Source organism: Fulmarus glacialis, unplaced genomic scaffold (genome assembly GCF_000690835.1).
Source record: "Fulmarus glacialis isolate BGI_N327 unplaced genomic scaffold, ASM69083v1 scaffold9644, whole genome shotgun sequence".
NCBI lineage: Eukaryota > Metazoa > Chordata > Aves > Procellariiformes > Procellariidae > Fulmarus > Fulmarus glacialis.
Genome location: NW_009207436.1, coordinates 20,641 through 41,101, shown reverse-complemented (window position 1 = coordinate 41,101; position 20,461 = coordinate 20,641). Strand labels below are relative to the sequence as shown.

The following is a 20,461-nucleotide window of genomic DNA, read 5'->3' as shown; positions in this document are numbered from 1 at the left end:
TCCTGCTGAATTTCCTGTAAAGCCCTCACTGAGAAGATAGTTAAATGCAGCAAGCTCCATCACTGGGGAGCTCAGTAGCTGGTATTATGTACTTTAGCTTCCTATTATAGTCCATGGAGAAAGGTGCAACTACAGGGAGAGATAAGCTGAGCAGTAGTTTGATTCTTAAATTTTGTACTTTAACTCATCCTATGAAAGAAGGAAGATTCGGAAAACAGGAAAAAAGCCTTTTTTTTCAAAAGATACCCATGCAGATGTACTATGGAATAGCTTAGTCTATTTTCAGTCTGCATCCCCTCCGTTACCAAGGATATTTGTTACAAGCTGTAACACTAACCTTCAAAATGTCTTCGAAAAATTCAAATAAAAAAACCTAGTTAGAAGAAGGCCACAGCCCTTTCTCTCACTGTGGACTGCAACAGCTATGCCCCACCTTAGTGAGGACTTACCCAGAGTCGGACCAAGAGCTGTGGTATAAGGAGGAATTAAATTACACACCACCTCTTCCAGCCTTTCTCACACATAAAAAAAGAGTAGTGAAGCTCTACACTGTCTTGGCTACAGATGCCCACACAAGGGGCAGAAGAGCAGACTCCACTGGACAGTTTTGATAGACAAGGTCTTCCCTCTCACCTGCCCGCTGCAGTCACAGGGTTCACTGAAGCTGACATATTCCTCTTCTTTACTGTACATTCCCAGGCCAACCTTGGTTGCCTTTTGCTCAGAGTCCAGCTGGAAATTCATCTTGGCCAAGTTGTCAAAGAGTTTGGAAAGATGACGTTGCACCTGCAAAAGTAATTGTGTCAATAAAGCGACTGAGACAGGACAAGCAGAATGGAGATCACCATTCATGTCACAGGCACAATCATGTTCACAAAGCATGATCTTGGACATCTTGGTAGCACCACATCTTCTCATACATGGCTAGGATACTGCCAACACAAGCCTCTTGCTGTCTCTCCCAATACTTCCACCTGTTTCTACATGATGCAGAAGACAGACATGCCTTAATAAATCATATTTCCCCATTGGGAAATCTCCCATGCAGGGCAAAAGCACAGAAAGCCTTCAAACATTGCATGACCTCCTAGCCTCAATTTTCCTATATGTAGTGATGAGAGGTCTCTAGCCATTGCTCCATCTCATCCTATTCTCAGCACACTGTGGAGTTTTCTTCACTATGAACCTTTCTGTTTTTTCACTACTAGAAATCAATTTTGTGCCAATGAAAAGTCCTGAATTCTCCTTCATGGAGAAGAAAGACCTTTATTTCTGCCCAAGACCCATGATAAACAGCTCAACAACCCAGACCTTCTACAGAACCCCCATCTTGACCAAAAGCACTCTTCCAGAAGGAAAAGAATAATTCAGTCCTGTCCTGTTCACACTCGGCTGAGTTTGAAAAGCCAACAGGGAAATGTTAGCATCGCTGCTGCAGGCTCTCAACATCAGCACCTGCCTGCTGGGAGCTGAGCAGGTCATCAACACTTCTTCTAGATCACTACATAACACACAACTAAATCACTGCATGTGTCACACACCACTGCCGACAAAGGCGGGCTTCTCCCAGGACTGATGTTCCCACATCAAGGGTCAGCTCACAAAGCTGTTCCAGACAGGAGCTGCCTCTCTCAATGACAGCCAGAGACAGGGAGAGGGACAGACTCCCATGGGCGGGATGAGAAATGAGAACAGTCCGTGATGCCTGGTGCTCTAATGCTTTCAGAGAAAGACGGGTGGACTTGTCCATTTAATTCTTACTCACTGACTCACAAAGGGTTACAACGCTCCTTCTCACAAGCTGTCCTGCAGTAGCTCGGTAGTTTTCTTACACACGTTCAAGCAGGGCCAAATCCTGGAAGGTGCTAAGTACCTCTGAGAAACAATGGGCACTCAGCTTCCCCCCAGATAAGCATATCTCCTTTCAAATCTTAAGTAAACCATAGAAACCTTTTCTTACATCTATAAGTTTCTGCTCACAAATCCCCACTGTCTGTTCCCAGACCCCGGCCAGTCTGCAGGGCTTCGGATGCACTCCAACATTTGGTGCAATCCTGCCACCAGAGCCCTGAATACACCTGAATCTGCACAAGTTCAATACCCAGTTCAAGAGGATAATATCACTGCGTATTTAATCCTCCTTTAGGAATTATCAGACTTTGAAACTACAGTGGAAAGGCTGAGGGTGTATCCATGTATGATCCTACTTGGCGTTTATTTTGATTTTACTGCAAATAGTTTTGAATAACAGAAAACTCCAGGAATTTCTTCTTACTCCACGGCGCATTTCAACACAGTATCTTTGCTTTGCTTCCAGTGGTTTATGATACTCTGCAGGCTGAAATCACCCAGCAGCAGAAACAGATACAAGCAGTGTTAAAGGTTAGTGGCAAAACCCAGCATTTCCAAATGCACGTGCAAACCTGCTCCATTCATGTACTCACATGAATGCTGAAAATGATTAAAAGCTTGAAGAAGGTGAGATTACTCAGTACTGAAAGATGGAATAAGGAATTCATTCCTTATCAAACAATCTCCATTTGCTGTGAACATTTTGATTGGTTTTACATACCAACCTCAGGATATATAATGCATCCCAAAGAAGGTCAGCCAGAGCACAGCATTGCCAGGCAAAGTGGATGAGGTTTCCTGACAGCAAGTGCTGTAGCACTAATAATCAACCCTAACGCTGCTATGTTTTGTATGGAAAAACATCTGCAGGACTGAATCCTCTGAACTCTGCCCACTGGGGGATAGAAAGTGTCTGTGCTCCTCTGGGGAATTGGGGGAAGAGCACAGTGAAGCCATTTCCTAAAACAGGAAGGTTACTACAAGTTCCTCCACAGGATGATCCAGCAATCCACCAAAGTCAACAGGAGGAATGGTATATTTGGAGTGATTTTCCCACACCTGGCATTCAGGCACCGTCCCCAGAAACCCAGCCTGGAGAGGAGGAGCCTCCTCAGTCAGATGGCGCAGAAGCCCAGTGCAGGAGGTCAGATACCTGGCCTGGCCCCTGAGCTGCGCAGGCACGGATGGCAACCCAAGAGATCTACTTGCTTGCCTTTGGCCATAGCCACTATCTGACCACCAGCTGTCTTACGTCTTTCAGGTTGTGTTCTCTCCCCCTATAATCAGGACTTCCCAAAGGCTTTTGCATGGGGGAAGAAAAAAGTGGCGGACTAGCAAATGCATCTTCTGTCTAAAAAAAGCCATCAGTTGTCAACACTTCCACATTTGAATGCCCAGTCTGTGGCTCTTCCAACAGCAGATGCTGTTTGGTGGCATCCCAGGCTGGGGATCCAAAGTCAGCAACAACTTTTAGTTGAGATCCTCAAGAATGATGGTTTCCTCCAACCTCACTGTATCCCAGCAGAAAGAAAACCACTGTTTTTATGGCATCAGAAACATAGCTCTACTCTGTGCAACCCTTTCAGAACCATCTGCAAGCATCACCAGGGTTAGATGAGACAACATACAGTGCACATGTTGCCTTTCAAAGATGACAGATGAAGGCCAGCCGTGAAAGAGTTATTATTACTTCAAGTGAGGGTGCGAGAAAAAGCACTTAAGAAAGGATAAGTTACAGGAGAGTCCCAAGACAGCATCTTCCACCATGACATTACTGACAGCTGGAAAATGCAAAGGTGATGCAGTACAAGGCTTACCAGCTGTGGGTTGGTGCCATTGGAAAGAATATCCAATAAATCTGCAGAAGAAATGAAGTAAAACCTGGGAAAGGCCAACCTCTTCATGTCCAAATATTCAGCCAAAGCCTTCTCACACAGAGACAACCTGGGAAGACAAAGCAGATAAACAGAGCCCAGGACAGGTGGGTAAAAATCCTTTCACGCTTCATGCTACAGTTTGGGTTATCAAGCAGATTATCTCCATGGGGAAATGCCAGACATGAGGTGAACCTGTAGGCTGGTTCTCTACAGCATTTTCCAAAAAGATCAACATAGCACATAGTAACTCATAGATCTCTCTTTACTCCCAAGGGTCAAACAGCCTGAGTCAGAAAAGCCTCATAAAAAAGCAGAAACACAGGTGGAAGAAGAGGCTAGAAAGGGTTTGCAGTCTGACCTACTGTTTTAGACAAGCTCATAACTGCCACAGGTGATTTCACACTGGGATGAAAGTTTCCATAACTGCTTTTATTCTAATGAGCCACATTTTAAAGTCTGATTCAGACCTACTCAGCTTTTTGTGTTTGCAAAGCCTGAAAGGAAACTTGTTTGCACCAATCTAAAATGAATCTTTCAGTGTTTACATGCTAAACTGCTGCTGATCTTACAAACTTCATAAATAACATGCAGCTAGTCCTCTGTGAGGAACATTGGCCTTATGTGATTGAAAAATAAAATAAACCTTTATTTTAAATGGATAGTTATTACTCACACAACAGCTATCATATTAACTTTTAAGTGTGTGCCAGGTAGACAAGCTCACATGTTAAGTGAGAAGTGTATCCATCTCAGGACACTTAAGGTCTTTCTCAGAGAGTCTAGTTATACCATGTGTCAAGGGTATACACGCAGAGATAATTTCTTAAATTAAAGAACATGGGCTCAGCTCTGCTGCAGATATCCCTGCTTGGACTGCTAAATAGGTATTTAAGACATTGTATTGGGGGTGGCAGTGAGGCCATGTGTTATTAAAACCAGCTGAATGCCTAGCTTTGTATGTGAGCAAATCAATATTCAGGATAAGAATTTTCATGTACACAAAGCCAGACTCCACTTTGGGGGCTTCAGGGTGATGGATCACAAATAAAAAGACTCAAGAAAGATCAGAAATGCTGTGACTTGTGAATGCAAGGAATGCACAGTCTAGGAAGAAAGCCTTGGAGCACAGGTTAAACAAACTTATTAGGGTTAATGCCAGTCTCTGCCAAAATCCTGGGATTTTTGAAGTTCTACCTACCTATTCTGAATGTCCTCCAGTTGTTGGGACAGACCTGGTTTATTGGTGGCCTCAACTACATTTGGGGTTTTCTGAGCTTCATAGGCCAGTTCTTTAAAATCCACATCAATCCCTTCAAAGCGTTTGGAGTCCTAAAAAGCAATACAAGGAACACATTCACTGTAAAACACTAATTTTGTGCTAAAATATCCCATCCTCTGGGTGCTGTCTTTGGGTTGAGGGGAAAGACTCTCTGCAGAGAGCCTCCTGTCTGGTGCAGAGGGACCTCTCCACCATTTCAGAAGGGCTTTTCCATCCATGTGCCCGAAACAAGTCTCCAATCGGGCACTCGCTGCCTTCTCACTGTATCCCAAAGGGGCCGTGGATAAAGTGATCCATGCAGAAGCCAATGCCTAGGAGCAACCATTTTCATGGGATTGAATTCCCCTCTGAATGTCTCCTCATAATTCTTCCTCTCCCGTGTCCAGATGAAATACCGAGTTTCCCTGGCCACAGCAGCAGGAGGTGCTCCCATATGGGGGAAAGGCTACCGACTCCATGTGAGTTCACTCCTCCTCTCTTGCTACAACGTAGGAGTCCCAGTGCCCATCCCTGAAATGGGTACGATGACACTTGCAGAGGAGAGCCCTTCCTTGCCTTGAGTAAGGCCAAGGAAACCCCACGTTGGCAGCAGAGGAGCATGCTGACAATTATGCTCTGCACCTAACAGGGACCCTGAATTTCTGGAGTTAACAGTGAAAAATAAATAAAGCTATGTTCAAAATGTCTCTGCTCCTCCCTTCTTCCCAAGCCAGGCCTCCTGAGTGAGCCGGGACACTGAATATAAGTGCTCCAAGCTTTCCTGGTAACAATTCCACGTTAACCTGTGTTCGGCCCCAGTAGCAAGGCTCTGGCTGGAGGGTTGAGCCCTCCCTGCACACAAGCCACGTAGCCAGCTTCAGATGTGCATCCCGTGCCCTGCCAGCACATCCTCCCCCAGCCCTTGATGCATCCCGAGGAGGCTCAGCCTCCAGAGGTTTTGAGCTTCAAGTTTCTTTCCAGGGAAGGGAAGAGGCTGCTGGTTTGCGCCACCTGCCAGATGGGTATTGAGACGCAGACAGCTGCCCAGTAGGATGCAGATTTAAATCATGATGCGATTTCATACATGCTATTAGACAGCTGTTGGATATTAACAACTTGCTGGCACATGGTACAGCCTTCAGGGCACTGGTTATTAGCACCTGTATATATTGCCCAGGAAGCAAGGTGTGCCCAGCGCTCTCCAAAACAGAGGGAGGAACAGCCCAAGCAGACCAGAGTGAAGGGATGGAGACAGAGTAGTATATCGTCTGGGTGTCACTGGGCTGTGCACACCCCCTCTTGGATGTCAGTCCCCCGGCAGTGCTGTCAGTGACGCTGCACGTGGATGGGGACAGCAGTGACACAGTCAACTGCAGTTCACTCTTGAGTGAAAGGCAGGTTCCTCAGCACAGCTGCGAGTGGTCTGCAGGGCCAGGAACCAGCTCGGAAGATTTTCTTAATAATTAAGGGAATCTGAAATAAGACTGGAAGCTGGACTCAAAGATACTCCCAAGGAGGTCACCAGTGACAACTCTGTTCCATTTTCCAAAGCAGGAGTAAGAGAACAGCTGCTCTCCCCCTGCACCAGCACTGAAGCCAGGGAAGGGGATGCTGCCAAAGCTGCCTGGTCCAGCTCCGGTTTGATGATTTGCAATGTCTGAGTAATTATCCCAGTCCTTTCCCCTCCGAGGAAAGAAGGAACATGCCTGCAGCACTGAAGAAAGCTAGCAGCCTCGTGCTCAGTCTCCAGGAACTCTGTATTTTCTATGCAGCCGTGGAGGGGAGAAAATCAGCTTCTCAGTATGGCTCAAGCACAACCTACAGTACAAAAACATCCTGGGGCAGCACTAGGAAAACTGCTATTGCACCAAGGGACCCTCCAAAAAAGTAAGGCAGCAGGAGAAAAGCCCAGCTTTGGGGAACTTGGCATTATAGATAAGCCTCCATTATACGAAATAGGGTTTTCTTCAACACTTTCCAAACAGGAAAAATAGGATTTTGGGTTTCATACCTCGGGAAGCTGTGCCCGTATATCTTCTGAACCTATGAATATGCTCTCCAAATGAGACCATGTATGCTGCACTTCAAACCAGAGAGAAATGACGGAGTCCACGGTGGACAGCTTCCTCTGCCATGCAGACACTTCCTCCAAGAAGAAAGCAATATATTTGGATGTCATTAAATTCTGCAGCTGCACTTGGTTGTCTTCTAAAGTTTCAATGAGTTCCTCATCTGACTTCAGCAATGGGATGTTCGTCCGGGGGTGAGGCTCATACTGAAATTCCATGGTACTCCAAGTCATTTTTAGCTCCTTCAGGACTTTCTCCATACTCATTTCTCGCACTGCTTTGTCCACAATGCCACGAACTTCATCCTCAAAGTTATGCAGGTTGAGCTTCAGGAGGTCAGCCAGGGTGGTGTCTGAGTCCATCACAAACCTCACACCCGTCATCTGCATCAGTTGATTCCAGTGTCTTTCTCTAATGGCGGGATTTTGAAGTTCTGCCACAGCTTTCAGGGCCGTCAGCATGTTCTTCACCTTGCTGTCTATCCCAGTGAAAGCATCCCATGCCCTCATTTCCTTATCCAAATTCCGAATCTCTCTTGCAAACTTTTTACACTCCAGATCCATGTTTTCCACATTAATATCCACCCATTTGGTGGTCTGCCAGTCAACAAGCCTAGTGTTCACAAGGGAGATCATATCCCAGAGTTCTTTGAGAAGACCCAGCTCCTTTCTGCACTGCTTCAGTTGTTTATAATCTGGCACCATGACTTCAAACAGACCAGCTGATTCATAAATCGAGGTCATGGTTGACTCCATTTGTTTAATCTCAATGTGCTTTGCATCCAGCAGTTGATAAGGCTTTTCGGTGTCAAACCTAGAAAGAAATGTTTATTTTCCATAAGTGATATTGTAACAACTTCTAAAGAAAACATAAAACAAACGGTGCCTCTAAGAGGCAAAGCAGAAATGAAACATCTACAGTACGTACTGATAGTACAGCCACATGGCACTAATGACGCCACCTTAAAGCAATACTGTACACTCAGCATCCAAATTCAATCTCTTGCTAACACTGGACAGTGTTCCCAGGGACAAAACACCCGGGCATAACAGATACCACACTGTGAGAAGGTAGGAAATGTATGCAAGGACTCGAGCACATGTCCTCAGGACACTCAGAGATGATCCCATAACACTTTTTTTTCCCGGGGCTTCTCTGATGCTATAATTTGCCCATACCTGAACGGTGCTTCTTTCCGAAATCGCTCTCTGAATCTGTGCTGCTCAACATCAAACATCGCACAGCTCTTGCGCAGAACTGTCATTTCATTTGCCTGCAGAGGAGCCACATGCTGTTTCACAGCAATCGCCAGCTTTTTTATATTGTTCCATTTTTCTGGCAGCTCCTGCAAGCAAAATTTAAATGCTAGTAGGCAGTATTTGATATTCAATATAAGATGCATCTGATCTGTTTATGGATAATCACAGAACAGGAAAAGCAACAGATTCCGTGTCTAAAACTGTAAGGAAGTTTTGTTGTGATGCAAAGGCTAAACACACAATTTGGGATAAAACTTACGAGTTATTCAATTTTGAAGACTAATGAAGACTGAGACTTTATAACTGACTGCTCTGATTGTAAAAACATGTTCAATAACTTCAGAAGAAGGGTCCCAGACTAGGTCCTGGGCTCCCATGATGGTTCAAGGCTCGAGAGAGAACAGTGATCCTAACACCAAGCCCAGCGGGACCCGGAGCCTGCTGGGAGAGGCTGAAGGCAAAAGAATGGGCTGTGAATCCCAGGTCATCAGATCGTCTGGCTTCCCAGAGCTAATTAAGAAACACAGCCTGGGAAATTTCCTGCCAGCTCTTGGAGCAGAAGATGTTACACCAGAAGGACTTCTAGAGAGCTCCCTGGGGCAAATCCCTCCAGCCTATGTATATAATATCAGTACTAAATAAGACTGGTTTCTTTCTCAGGTCTGCATCCAAGCTGCAAGTGCACAGCACTGCTGACAATCCACCCTCTGTACCTGGGATATTCTTCAGAAAGGGATTTTATTTCTTCCCACTAGGCTTCTCAGGCCATATCCTCAGCCCAGACACTGACAACAGCCAAGGGCTCTGCTGTCCTCAAGTCTCAGTGCTTTGCTCTTGGAAAGCCCCCTTCCCCACGCACTGTGCAAGCCTACAGGAAAGACTTTGGTTTCTTTTCATCCCAGTTCACATAGTTGAGGAAATTAATAGAGACCCACCAATACTATGGAAAGAAGGGAAATAACCTGGAGGCAGCTCCAAGGCAGCAGAGATAGCCAGACCAGGGCCAGTCCCTCCTGAGAGGTCCCTTTTTGGCACTTTATATTTCAGTCTCAATAGAAATCACTACCCATGACCACATTAGGGCACACATGGAGCTGCTTCTTCGTCCTTCTCATACAAACTACCAGCTCTAGCCCATCCATCTCCACAGCCATGGAGGGAGCAGTACCTAGAGGAACTTATTTGTGGTTTTCCCACTGTATACAGGAGTGAATGAATCATTTAACTACCTGTTGCTGTCGCTTGCCGGAAAGAACAAAACTGTTTTGTTATCTCCTGCATCTGAATGGCTGCCCTGCATCCCTCATTTCTTCTACCAGAAAAATAAATCAGTTGTTTGAATGTACTTGCACAAACAGGCACCAAACAAGCAGCTCTCAGGCAGAGGAATTTGCAGAGCTGGGTTCCCCGCAGCATCATGTTTTATGCTGGCCTGAAGCTGTTGCAGCAGCCAGACCATCCGTGTAATGCAATTCTCCTGGTTTTCAGGGAGTCTGCAGGAACTTAGGTATTTTTAGGACCCTTAACTATTCCAGATTTGGTGACCCGACCACCCATGGATCACGGTTGCACAAGCAGAAAACCAGGGGATTGCTAAACCCCACTCAGCTCCCATGCAAGCCTGCAGCAGAGAACTTGGAGCCTTTGCTGCACAGCTGCATAAGGCAGAAACATCTCCCCAAAAGGTCCTGCTTCAAACCTTGTGTCCTACACAGACCCCTCAGCCCACAGCACCCCATGACTGTAGGGTATCCATCAGCATGTAGCCACACGCTTCTCCTGTTCACTGTAACATCTTGGCTGTTGCCAGTGCTTGTCTCCTGTTCCCCAAGGCTGGCTGGGCACCTCACAGTCTTTTCTAACCTCTATCTCATAGTCCCCTTTCTGGAAATGAAAGGAATTCCCAAAAGAAAACTGTTTCATCCGAGCCAGATGTGGAAAGGTGCCAAAACACTTTCATAACCTGCTCCCAGTGATGTCCTCTGGGTCAAGCAGATTTGGTGTTACAGACCCAGTGGAGGACTGAAGTCCTATGAGAAGGCAACTCCTCTGCCAACATTACACTTCCCATCTCCACAGTTGCCAAGAACTGGCTTATTTAAAAATAATTATAATTCAACCTAATTAACAGATGTATTTGAAAATGCACTAATTTTTTTCAAGAGTAATCACTGGGAGTTGGAGCAGGCAATTCTATGTTTTTCATACATAACAAAAGACTTAATCTCAGCTTTAAAATAAAAATCTCAATATAACTCCAAAATTTAGAGCTATTAAGGCACATCCCACAATAGCAAAATACTATCTACTGAGGCCCCCTAATGACAGGGAGTGGGGTTTTAAATATTCCTGCAATGAATATAATGCAAGGCTCACACTCTCTTTGACATCTGCTACTTGACAAATTGGTGTGTCCACCACAAGTTTTCACCCACCTCCAGTTGCTTATAGACTTCCTCCGGCAGCTGTTGCTCATATGTCTTCAGCAGTTCAATGGTTTGCTTCAGTGGCTCAAACATGGCATCGGTGACACTGTGCCTTTCTTTAACGGCCAGGAGATGACCCATAATCTCCACCAAGCCATCATAATCGCCTTTTTCAACCTTTTTGCTCAAACCTTTATCGGCAGTTTTTATGAAGTCATCAAGGTCAGCCAAGCTATATAACACAAAGCAGGAAAGCACAAAATGAGAGCAGTTCCTACCGAAATAATTATCAGCCTTTTACCAGGCAGCTGGACTGGCATGGACAGGGGAAAGGCCCGGCTAACCCTGTCCATTGCATGGCAACACGCTGAGGGCATCAGAACCACAATTCATGCTCAAAGGGATCCATTCCTTCCTCCAAGGAATAGATAAATAGGTTGGGACTTCTCAGGCTGGAGAAAAGGTATCTGAGAAGGAGTACGAATGAGAGAGTGAGTTTGAAAGGACAGTTTTCATCTTGTCTTTTCCAATACAAGAATTCAAGATCCCCAAATAAACCTGGCAGGTTGCAAAGCTACAACAAACAGGTATTCTTCTTCACACACTGCCTCATTTCGCAGGGTAACTCCCTGCTACAGGAGGATGCAGATGATAAAAATTCATAGCAATTAAGAAAAACAATCGAACATTTGTGGGAGAAAAATTCCATCCAGCTCTTTAAATACAAAGGCATGACCCCCGCCTCTCAAAGTCCTTTAGCTATAAATTGTCAGAGACAAAGAGAGTATTTGGGGGAAGTTTCCCTACCTGCTTACCCTGTTCTTAATCTCACCAGCTACTGGGCACTGTCGGCAGAGGCATGATGGGTTCCTGGATCTCTGGTCCTTTCCAGCACAGCCATTCTCCTCTTCTCAAAACACTTACTTTTTAAGTCCCCACTTAAATTCTGTGGATGCTGCTGGGCCAAAATGTATCCTTAAATACTTCATCTAATAAAGGCTAAACTGCTGAGTCAGATACTCTTAACAGGAACTCCTAAATGCCCTTTCTAAGCTACACAAAAACTTCTTTGCACAGAAATTATCTAACAGAATTATGGTGCTGAAAAGAACACAAGAGATCATATAATCCACCACATGCAGCAGCCTTCACTACTACATATGTCTGTAAATACTTCTTTGTAAGCATCCAAGACCTATGACATCCTTCAGTTGCGACTACTCAAATAAATCACCTGATGCATTGTCCTGCACAGGCCTGGCAACTGAGCAGCTATTCAGAGCAGGGAACACATGTTAATTCAAACTTACATCCAAAACTCCTTCTTTTTGTAACCTTGAAACTACCTCCCCATGACTGCTCATGCCAGGCAACCTGAATTACCTTTCTTTTTTTTTTTCTTTTCTTTTTTTTTTTTTTTAAACACAGAGTGCACTCAAAAGAGCAATGCTTTTAGAAATAGAGCAGGTATCTCATGGCATTAATGCAGCTTTACTGATGGCTAATTTCAAATTCAACAAAGTAAGCATAGAGCCCTAGCAGAGATTAGTTTAGTTGGATCAGGATATCAGGATGAACGGACAAGCAGACATCCTATGTAACACCACACAGCAGGTCCCAGGAGCATTGGCTTGTGGGATTTCAATGGTACCAAGTCCATATAACTGTTTCCACTTTACACACTCAGTAGTACCAGTTCCCAGCAGACACCAGGGGATGGAAGATATAGGGGATGCGATGGAGTTGGCATGCAGTATGGGCCCCCTTCTCTTGCTCATGTATTAGCCCATTGGTTATCAGTGTGAAACGATAAAGCACAGCCAAGACAAGAGAAAGCCCCTTTGGTCAGCACAGGTCCCGGGGAGAGGAGACAGGAACAGCTTTTACCTGTGCATGACGTGGTCCATGAGATGCTGCTTGAACACCAAGCTCCACCTTTTAATCACGTTCAGCAAGGATGCCTTGAAAGGCCGAGCATCGACTTTCATCCAGCCCTGGAAGATGCTGATGGGTTCGATGCGATTCACCTCCTCGTAGATCTTCTCATAGGAATCGATCTGCTCTCTGAACTGCTGCAGTGTGGGAGGCGTCTCAGGGACCCTGTCCTCTGCATGGGCCTCAATTTCTGCAGTGGTGAGGATGTGCCCGTAGAGGAGGAACTGGCGGCAAAACTCCTTTCTGTCATCCCCATAGAGGTAGGAGTAGTGGTCGAAGGCACTGCGGTAATCGCAGCAGGCCACCATCACAGCTTGCACACGTCCCATCAGGTCATGGCGCATGTCAGCCAGGTCAGCCATGTCCTCCATGTCAGCCTAGGAGAGGAGAGGAGATCGCAGTGATGCAGGAGCAGTGTGGTACCTCCTCACTGCCACACAGCACGAGGGAACCCTCCAGCCACGGACCTGGTAGTGAGGGAAGCCACTGTGTTCGGCCAGCCTGGGCACCAGCGATGAGATCCGGTAGATGTCATTGAGAAGACTTTCCACCATGTCATAGAAGCCATCGTTTGTGCCGGGGTCCATGGAGGGACGAAATATCAAATCTGGGATCACCAAATCCAGCTGCACCTCAAACAGGGGGGCGAGTCCTGTCTTGGGATCTGGTAGGGAAGAACAGACATGCCAGGATCTTATTCAAAGGGAGGAAAATGATCTTGAGCCACCACTAACATCCCACCACCAGATGCACACATGCCCCACAGGGACACCACGCAGGTGTGATTGCAGACACCCACTCACTGGGTCCAGTGACATTATGTCTGCACACAACATGGAAGAGATGCTGGCAAACTAGCTGATGTTCTGGTACCCACAGGAGATACTGGAGAACAGATGAGACACAAATGATTTAAGGACCAGAAAAAATGCTGTGGAGGAAAGCCTTAAAGAGACCAGGCTCTTTAGCTAATCAAAAGGGAGTCTGAGAGCTGAACAATTGCAGCGCACAGGTACTTGCAGAGGAGGAAAACAACAGGAACCAAGAGGATCTTTAATTTAGTGGAGAAAGGCATGAAAAAAAAACCAGCAGCTGGAAACTGAAGTCAAATGTAAATGTGAATTTACGTGCATGTTTTTAACAAGATGGTGAAGAACTGGATTAGATTCTTCAACTCAGTGTGCCTCCACATCCAGGAGGGAAGCGTTCCTGGAGACGTGCTTTAGCCAGACACAAGCTGCTCTCAGCAGAGTGAGTGAACCTGCATGGTGGCCTTAGGCAATAGGTCTGATTTAGTGACTCCTGAACCCAGCTCACCTCTTCACTGGTTTAATGCTCAGGGACTGAGGTTTTTCTTTCATGCTTTTCATCAGCAGAACTGGCTCTTGAGACTCTCCACAAATGAAAGTTGGTGTCACCCCGATGCTTTGTTCATGGGAGGGAAGGAGATGACTGGTGCCCAAGCACAGACTTGGGATTACACCTCAATTTTGTCTGCCCATTAATCCCTGCAAATCGTGTATAGTCTTCTCCATCCCTTCCTCCTGAGCAGTGCTTTGCTCCAGTGACTGGGGGATGGAGTCACCTGCCCTGTCTGGAGGCTCCCCCAGCACTTGGTGTAGACATTGCAAGAGGCACAGCAGAAAGCCAGGAAGAAGAGAGCAAATCTTAAGCATGAAGGAGAGCACAAAACACAACCCCGCCTTTGGTGAGACTGAAGCAGCCATCGCAACCAGGGGAGAAGAACCAGGAGTCACCTGTGTTTTCCAGGAGGTACTTGAGCGAGCACTCAATGGCAGTGAAGAATCCGTCCAGGACTATCTCATCCACGTAATCCACATAGGCCTTCCAGATGTCAGATGCTGGGTCTGCAAGTAAGAGGCTCTGGTTTTCCTGGAAAAAAAAGAAGATTCCTTCAAATACAGTGGGGCTGAGTCTGTCCTACAAGAGAGATGCCCACAGCTAAGGACTGATGGCAGTGAGCACATGGGTACCAGCCTCATGCAGGGATGGGAGACCAGACAGACGGATGTTGCCGTTGGTGGCATGGCCACGATTTGCTCCTCCTGTCAGGGGCCGCTTTGTCATCTGAAACAACTCAAAATAACTGCAAGGTAAAAATGGAGTGCTTAGCAGGTCTGCAACATGTTCTCCTCCCTCTTCTCCGAGGGCTCAAGGCTGCTTTGCACACCTGGGGCAGGGAGCACTCAGGGGTCTCAAAGGCTCATCGCAATGCATGAAGACCCAGCCCTGGTGGCCCATATAATGTTACCTTGAGTGGATGAGACCTGCAAGGACTGCTTACACCTCTGCCCTACAAATGGTCATCTCAAGACCAGAGAACTTTTAAATTCAAGAAAGGGATTTTAAATAAACCACATAAAACCAGACAAAGTTTGGGATCAGAAGACAAAGGGTTTGCTAATAACCTCCCTCCTCAGCTTATTGTGTTCCCTTTCTCCAGGGAAGCTCCCAGTCAGGAAACTCAGAGTTTTCTGGGTCACAGCAGGGACCCATCCTTCTTTGGTTTTCTTTTCCCATCCCCACAAAGCCAGGCAGTGTACCCATTCCCTGCACCTCCCACTGCCTCCCATGCTCCACTGTGATCCTGTCCCCTGCGTTGACATGCCCTCTGAATGCTCCTTCTTCTAAGCCTGCCAGGGGCTCTCAACAGAGGCACAGTCTCAAAAAAATAGAAGGTCCAGCTTGCAGTGAGCAGAAATCAACACACACTGCCTATTGCCAAGGGGTCGACGTTGACAGCATTTCATGTATGGGGGCATAGGAGAGGGTGCCATTCCCAGCGTTGACATGGCAGCTTGGCACACATGAGATAAAGTGGTGTTGCCAGTTGGGCTTGAGCCAACCAAAGGTTGCTGCTCCCCAGCAGCTTGACACGTCATAGCTGGGTGCTTAAATTCTCAACAGAGACAGCCAGAGCTCTGGCCCCTTGCAGACTCACCCTGGCCATGTTGAGCTGACGCAAGAGAAAGGGGAACTTCATAGGAATGAACTCTGTGGGAACACCCTTCTGAATGCACCACCCTGTCTTCACCATTCCCTGTCCTTGTATTTCATAATGTCCCCTTGTCACTGGTGTTTTACTGAGCCTTTACTCCAGAGGCCTCATCCTGGTGAAAAAAGGGCAATGGGAGCCAGCATCTAACCTTTGCCTGTTGGTGCACGTACCCAAACCCTCGCTGTGCTTCTCTCAGCAGCCTCAAGACTCACCTGCCCCCAGGAAGACTTGAACAACTGGGGGAAGCCCAGCAGACCAGCTCTTGGCTTCTCTGCTGCTGCTCCTCCAGGATTGGCCAGCACAGCCAGGACAGAGGCATGGGGACACCCCATTTTGGGCTGTGGTGCCTTTCCCTTCATGCTGCTTTGCACTTGGTCCTGCCCCTGTGAGCAGCATTGGCGGTGCCACCACACCAGTGGTGCCATCCCTCCTGCCATGACCACAACCCCATATTCTCCTTGACCAATCTGGGAAGTGCCCTGGTCTTTTGGGTGGTAGTTGGAGGTGGCTGAGCCTGTTAACAGCTGTGGCAGCAGAACAACGTGTGCACAGTAAAATCCTCACCACGGGTTCAGTGTGCAGAGAGGAGGGTTAGAGGAGTCCAGGGCTGACTGCAAACACCAAGGCAAGGTGAGCAGCAAGAGCTCAGTGTCCTGGAGAGGGTCAGCTGGTTCTCTCCACAGACTGAGTCCAGACGGTGACCCTCAGGAGAGGGCCGGATCTAAAATCTATCTCCCTCCAGGCCAAGGTGCTGTGCCCAACATGCACAGCACCTCACTCCGAGCAGGTGAGGAGCAGAGCTTTGGGCTTTCTCCTGGCCTGCAAAGAGGACAGTTAATACTGGCAAAGTAGCTGTAAAACACGGAGGTTTCGGACAGCAGCTTTTCTCCTGTCACTCAGCTTCTCCCTGGAGTGTCAGCGTCACCTCCTGCTCCCGCAGCGGGACAACAATTCTGAAACAGAAAGATCAGCCACAGCCAGCTGCCTCTCTGTTTTCAGGTAAATATTTTGGAGGGGGATTTTTCCTCTAAGCAGGACGCCAGAGCCTGATGCACGACTCCCCTCTAGTGGCTCCACAACAGCCAGAACTGCTGGAGCCGACTCCTTCACTGGGCTGTGGCTGCTCCCGTTCCTGCCCCGAACTAGGTCCTCAGCAGTGCCCAACCAGCAGCCCCCACACCACACAGCCACACCAGCTCATTCACCAAAGCTATTGCTAATTAACACTGGGTAAGATTTTCAAATTAGTTGAAACATCTCTGGACATTTTCAACAGAGCGGAGAAACACACAGAGCCTATGAAGAGCCAACAAACTGTTGGAGAAGGTCCCCTCACCTTCACCAGCGAATGAATCCTCTGCCCTGACTCTCTGACAAGGCTGTAACGCCTTTCCAGACGGTCCTGACAGTCCTCTAGGTTTAGCAGTGATTCCCTTTTACCATCTTTCCTCTCGAATATGGGCGACACCCATGATTGCACAGTGGCCTGGATCTCCTCAACATTGTTTTTAGCTTTCTGTATCCGCTGCTCGAGGTCATGGACACCATCCATCACCATGGAGATGTGATCCCAGACACCTGGTAAAAAATGAGATGATTGACTACATGTTTTCAAAGCTGCTGGGTCAAGCTCTTGTGCACTCTTAAGACCAGTCTCTAACTTTTTCCCCTTGGTCTCATGAATTTCTCACCCATCATTAACACAAGAGACATCTCGACCAACAGAGCCACTTCTAGCTCCCTCCTACCCCAACAAGCCATGGTATGGACAGCCGCAGCCTCTGCTTTCTGCCAGGAGTACCAGCACCATGGGGATATCTGACGTTCCCGCTTCCCTCTACCCAGATTTCATCTCCCACATTCTGCTACTGGAGAGAGCAGCATGGGGGGATGAGTACCACAGGCTGAGTGTCCCTGCCACCATCACTAGAGCAGGGACCTTGCAACTCATATGGGCTGTGCCAGCCCCAGGTACCAACGAGGGCTGTATTTAGATGCAGGGAACTTAGGGTTCATCTGCAGGAAAATCTCTTCATCTTTATTGTGCAATGGAGAAGGAGTTTTTCAGCGTGAGGACTTCTGCTCTGTATGTTCCCAAGGGAGGACACTTGTTCCTGTTCATACCACAGGCCTGATGACAGAAATATATATTCCACCTGTGAGCAATCTGCTTTCACCAAGAGGAAACAAATTGTCTTCCTCCAGTCTACTTTGCAGTTAAAACTAATCAAGCAAGAACACTGGCTAAATCATCCCAAAGCCACAGTGCATAAAACCCACATCTAGCTGCAGTATTTCATCCTTCTGGAAAAGATAACGAGGTGGCCCTGTCTCTCATTGGGACAAGTCCATCCCAGTGCCAGACGGCTGGGCTAGGGGTTCCCGCTCCCTGCAAAAGTGGGTGAGAAAGCAGTGCCTCGGGAACACAGGCACACAGTCACACAATGGGTCACTTGGGCTGGCACAGGGGCGCCAGCACAGGCACTGAGCAGATGCTTCAACCCCAGCCTTGCCAGCTCTTGCAAACACAAATCTTGCCACCTCCTCCCCAAAAGCCCAGGCTGAACCTGAAGGGAGCAGGATCCTGTCCACAACCCCAGCAGATCAAGGAAACATGGAAAGGAGCAGGCAAGCTGGGGGCTGACCTTCATCTCCCCAGTGTTGGGTCTGCTGGAGAGTCACCTGCCCTGCTGGGAACTGCAATTGGGAACCAGGTGACGGAGGTTGGACACGTGGGGGAAACTGATGAGACCCAAGTGTACATGCTCTTTCCCCCTAACGCAGAACTAGCTCACCCTCCATGTTCCAGTTCAGTGTTTCTTCTGCCTCTTTCAGCTTCAAGTCAATATCCCGCAGCTGCCCCTGTATTAGAGGGTATTCGACCTCCAGGACTGTCTTCAGGACCTTGTTGTATCTGTTCGCCATCAGCTCCAAGTTGGCCACCATCTGCCGGTACGATTCCTTGGAGGAATAGATTTCTGCTGCTGTCGGTGGGATGGCTCCCATCTGACTGCCAGACAGGTAGCTCACTTCCCTGAGCACCGAAACCAGCTGGAGAAACAAGGCAGAGAGATGAACATGGGGCAATCCTCCCCATTTACCTGGCAGACACCCTCCAATCAATTCTGAGCATCTTAGGTGTTTCCTGCTGTTTTATTCACAAAGCAGCAGGCTCTGAAAAGAGCCTGGACATCTCCTAGTCTATACCATCTGTCTCCCATTGATCTTTGCCTCTGGTTTTCCAAAGACAGACAGCCCTGTTAACTACCCAGCCAGCAAATTCTACGCGGTCTCTAAAAGCCATGATGATCTCTGGTCTTCTCAGTTATCCTCATCAACAGAGTCTTTCAGCAATACCGTGCCTGCAAGCAGAGCTTAGCAGTTATCTAAGTGAAAAATAAGATGGCTCCAGTTTTGTTGGTTTGCTGGGCTGACTGGCACTAAAAAAAAAAAAACCAAACAAAAAAAACATGGCCCCAAACCCAGTGACTCAAATCTTCCTGTGGCCACCTTCCACCAATGGCTTCTGCTGGAGATTTCTCCCAGCCCGACCAAAAGCATTCAGTGCCAGTGCATGTTTGAGTTGCGATGGGACCAGATTGAGAGGGATTATTAAATTATAAACCCAAGTGTAAATGAGTCCCTGCAACAAAGGGAGCAGCGAGGTCTTCCAGCGCGATATATCACTTCTAAGACTAAAAATCTTTGCTCGGTTTAGTGGCTAGTGAGAGGTAAAATGCTCCTGGAACTGCACATGTTGGCAGGGTGACAGAAATTTGGTACGTTGTATGGGCAATGGCAGGGGTGAAGACCTCTCCCAGCTGCGGTTGAGCTTGGGGTGCAGCTCCCTAAAGATCACCTTTCCCTGAGGTTGGCAGATCGCATCATCCCTTCCTGTGAAAATGTGGAGAAGAAATCTCTCTCTGATCCCATCCCTTTCATGCCCTCTGGTCCCAGTTCCCTGCCTCTATTTTTGAAAACTGGAAAGCTGCAGGTATGAACAGAAGCAGGTGAAGCCACAAGCACGGGGACTGCATGGCCAGGAGCCTTTGTCACTGCCCTGGGTGAGAGGCAGGGGTTACTGAAACCTCTCCACCACTGCCTGACATTAGCCAAAATCCAGCATCCAGCAGAACTGGCCAAGGCACCTGGGAAGCACTGTCCCTCTGAAGGGACAGCAAAGGGGAGGAACATGCAATGCAAGTCAGGATGATAAGTCATAACACGCTCAGACTATCTACAATACTAAAGTGAAAATGAACACGATGACAAGAAGAGGAAAGAAAGAAGGGGTGAAGAAGGGTGCAGGGGGCACTCTGGAAACATGGACGAAGGAGGATGGGATGGGAGGAAAGGGAAAACCAGCGGACTGAGGGAGCAAGACAGCAAGCGAGATAGAACCAAGCTCCCCTCCCTTCTTTGCACTGGAATGTCTGGGACATCCCTACCATGGGATCAAGGGTGTCTTCCCCTCTTTCATTCTCTTCCATGGAAGGTGAGCTCTGGAGGACTCTTCCGTGCTGAAGAGTTGCAAATACATCCTCCCTCTAGGCAAAATAGGTGTTCCTATCTATTCTGGAGGGCATGAAGGGGCTGCTAGGCAGGCACTTGAGGACATCAGGCAGTCGTCAGTATGGAAAGCTGAGAAGAGGAGTGCAGAAGCACTCAAAGACTGGTATAAGAGCTGAGAACAGGCATGCTCAGCACATCACAGGCTCCAGAAGGGTGGAAAATATCCCCTGGGGCTATTTGGCTCACACCTTAGCA

General features: G+C 47.5%; 1 protein-coding gene across 1 annotated transcript in view; it reads right to left on the bottom strand.

Annotated features, from left to right (window-relative positions):
- Positions 1-20,461, bottom strand: part of DNAH9 (dynein, axonemal, heavy chain 9) — a gene marked incomplete at its 3' end in the record, with an annotated part of 68,655 nt that overhangs the window by 30,775 nt on the left and 17,419 nt on the right. The window contains exons 12-22 of the mRNA XM_009576100.1: positions 18,490-18,745; positions 17,031-17,272; positions 14,433-14,568; positions 13,143-13,339; positions 12,628-13,052; positions 10,750-10,972; positions 8,234-8,400; positions 6,998-7,868; positions 4,927-5,057; positions 3,669-3,795; positions 634-786 (exon numbers count right to left, since the gene is read on the bottom strand). Coding sequence (XP_009574395.1) covers positions 634-786; positions 3,669-3,795; positions 4,927-5,057; positions 6,998-7,868; positions 8,234-8,400; positions 10,750-10,972; positions 12,628-13,052; positions 13,143-13,339; positions 14,433-14,568; positions 17,031-17,272; positions 18,490-18,745 — 2,928 coding nt within the window. The remainder of the gene's footprint in view (positions 1-633; positions 787-3,668; positions 3,796-4,926; positions 5,058-6,997; positions 7,869-8,233; positions 8,401-10,749; positions 10,973-12,627; positions 13,053-13,142; positions 13,340-14,432; positions 14,569-17,030; positions 17,273-18,489; positions 18,746-20,461) is intronic.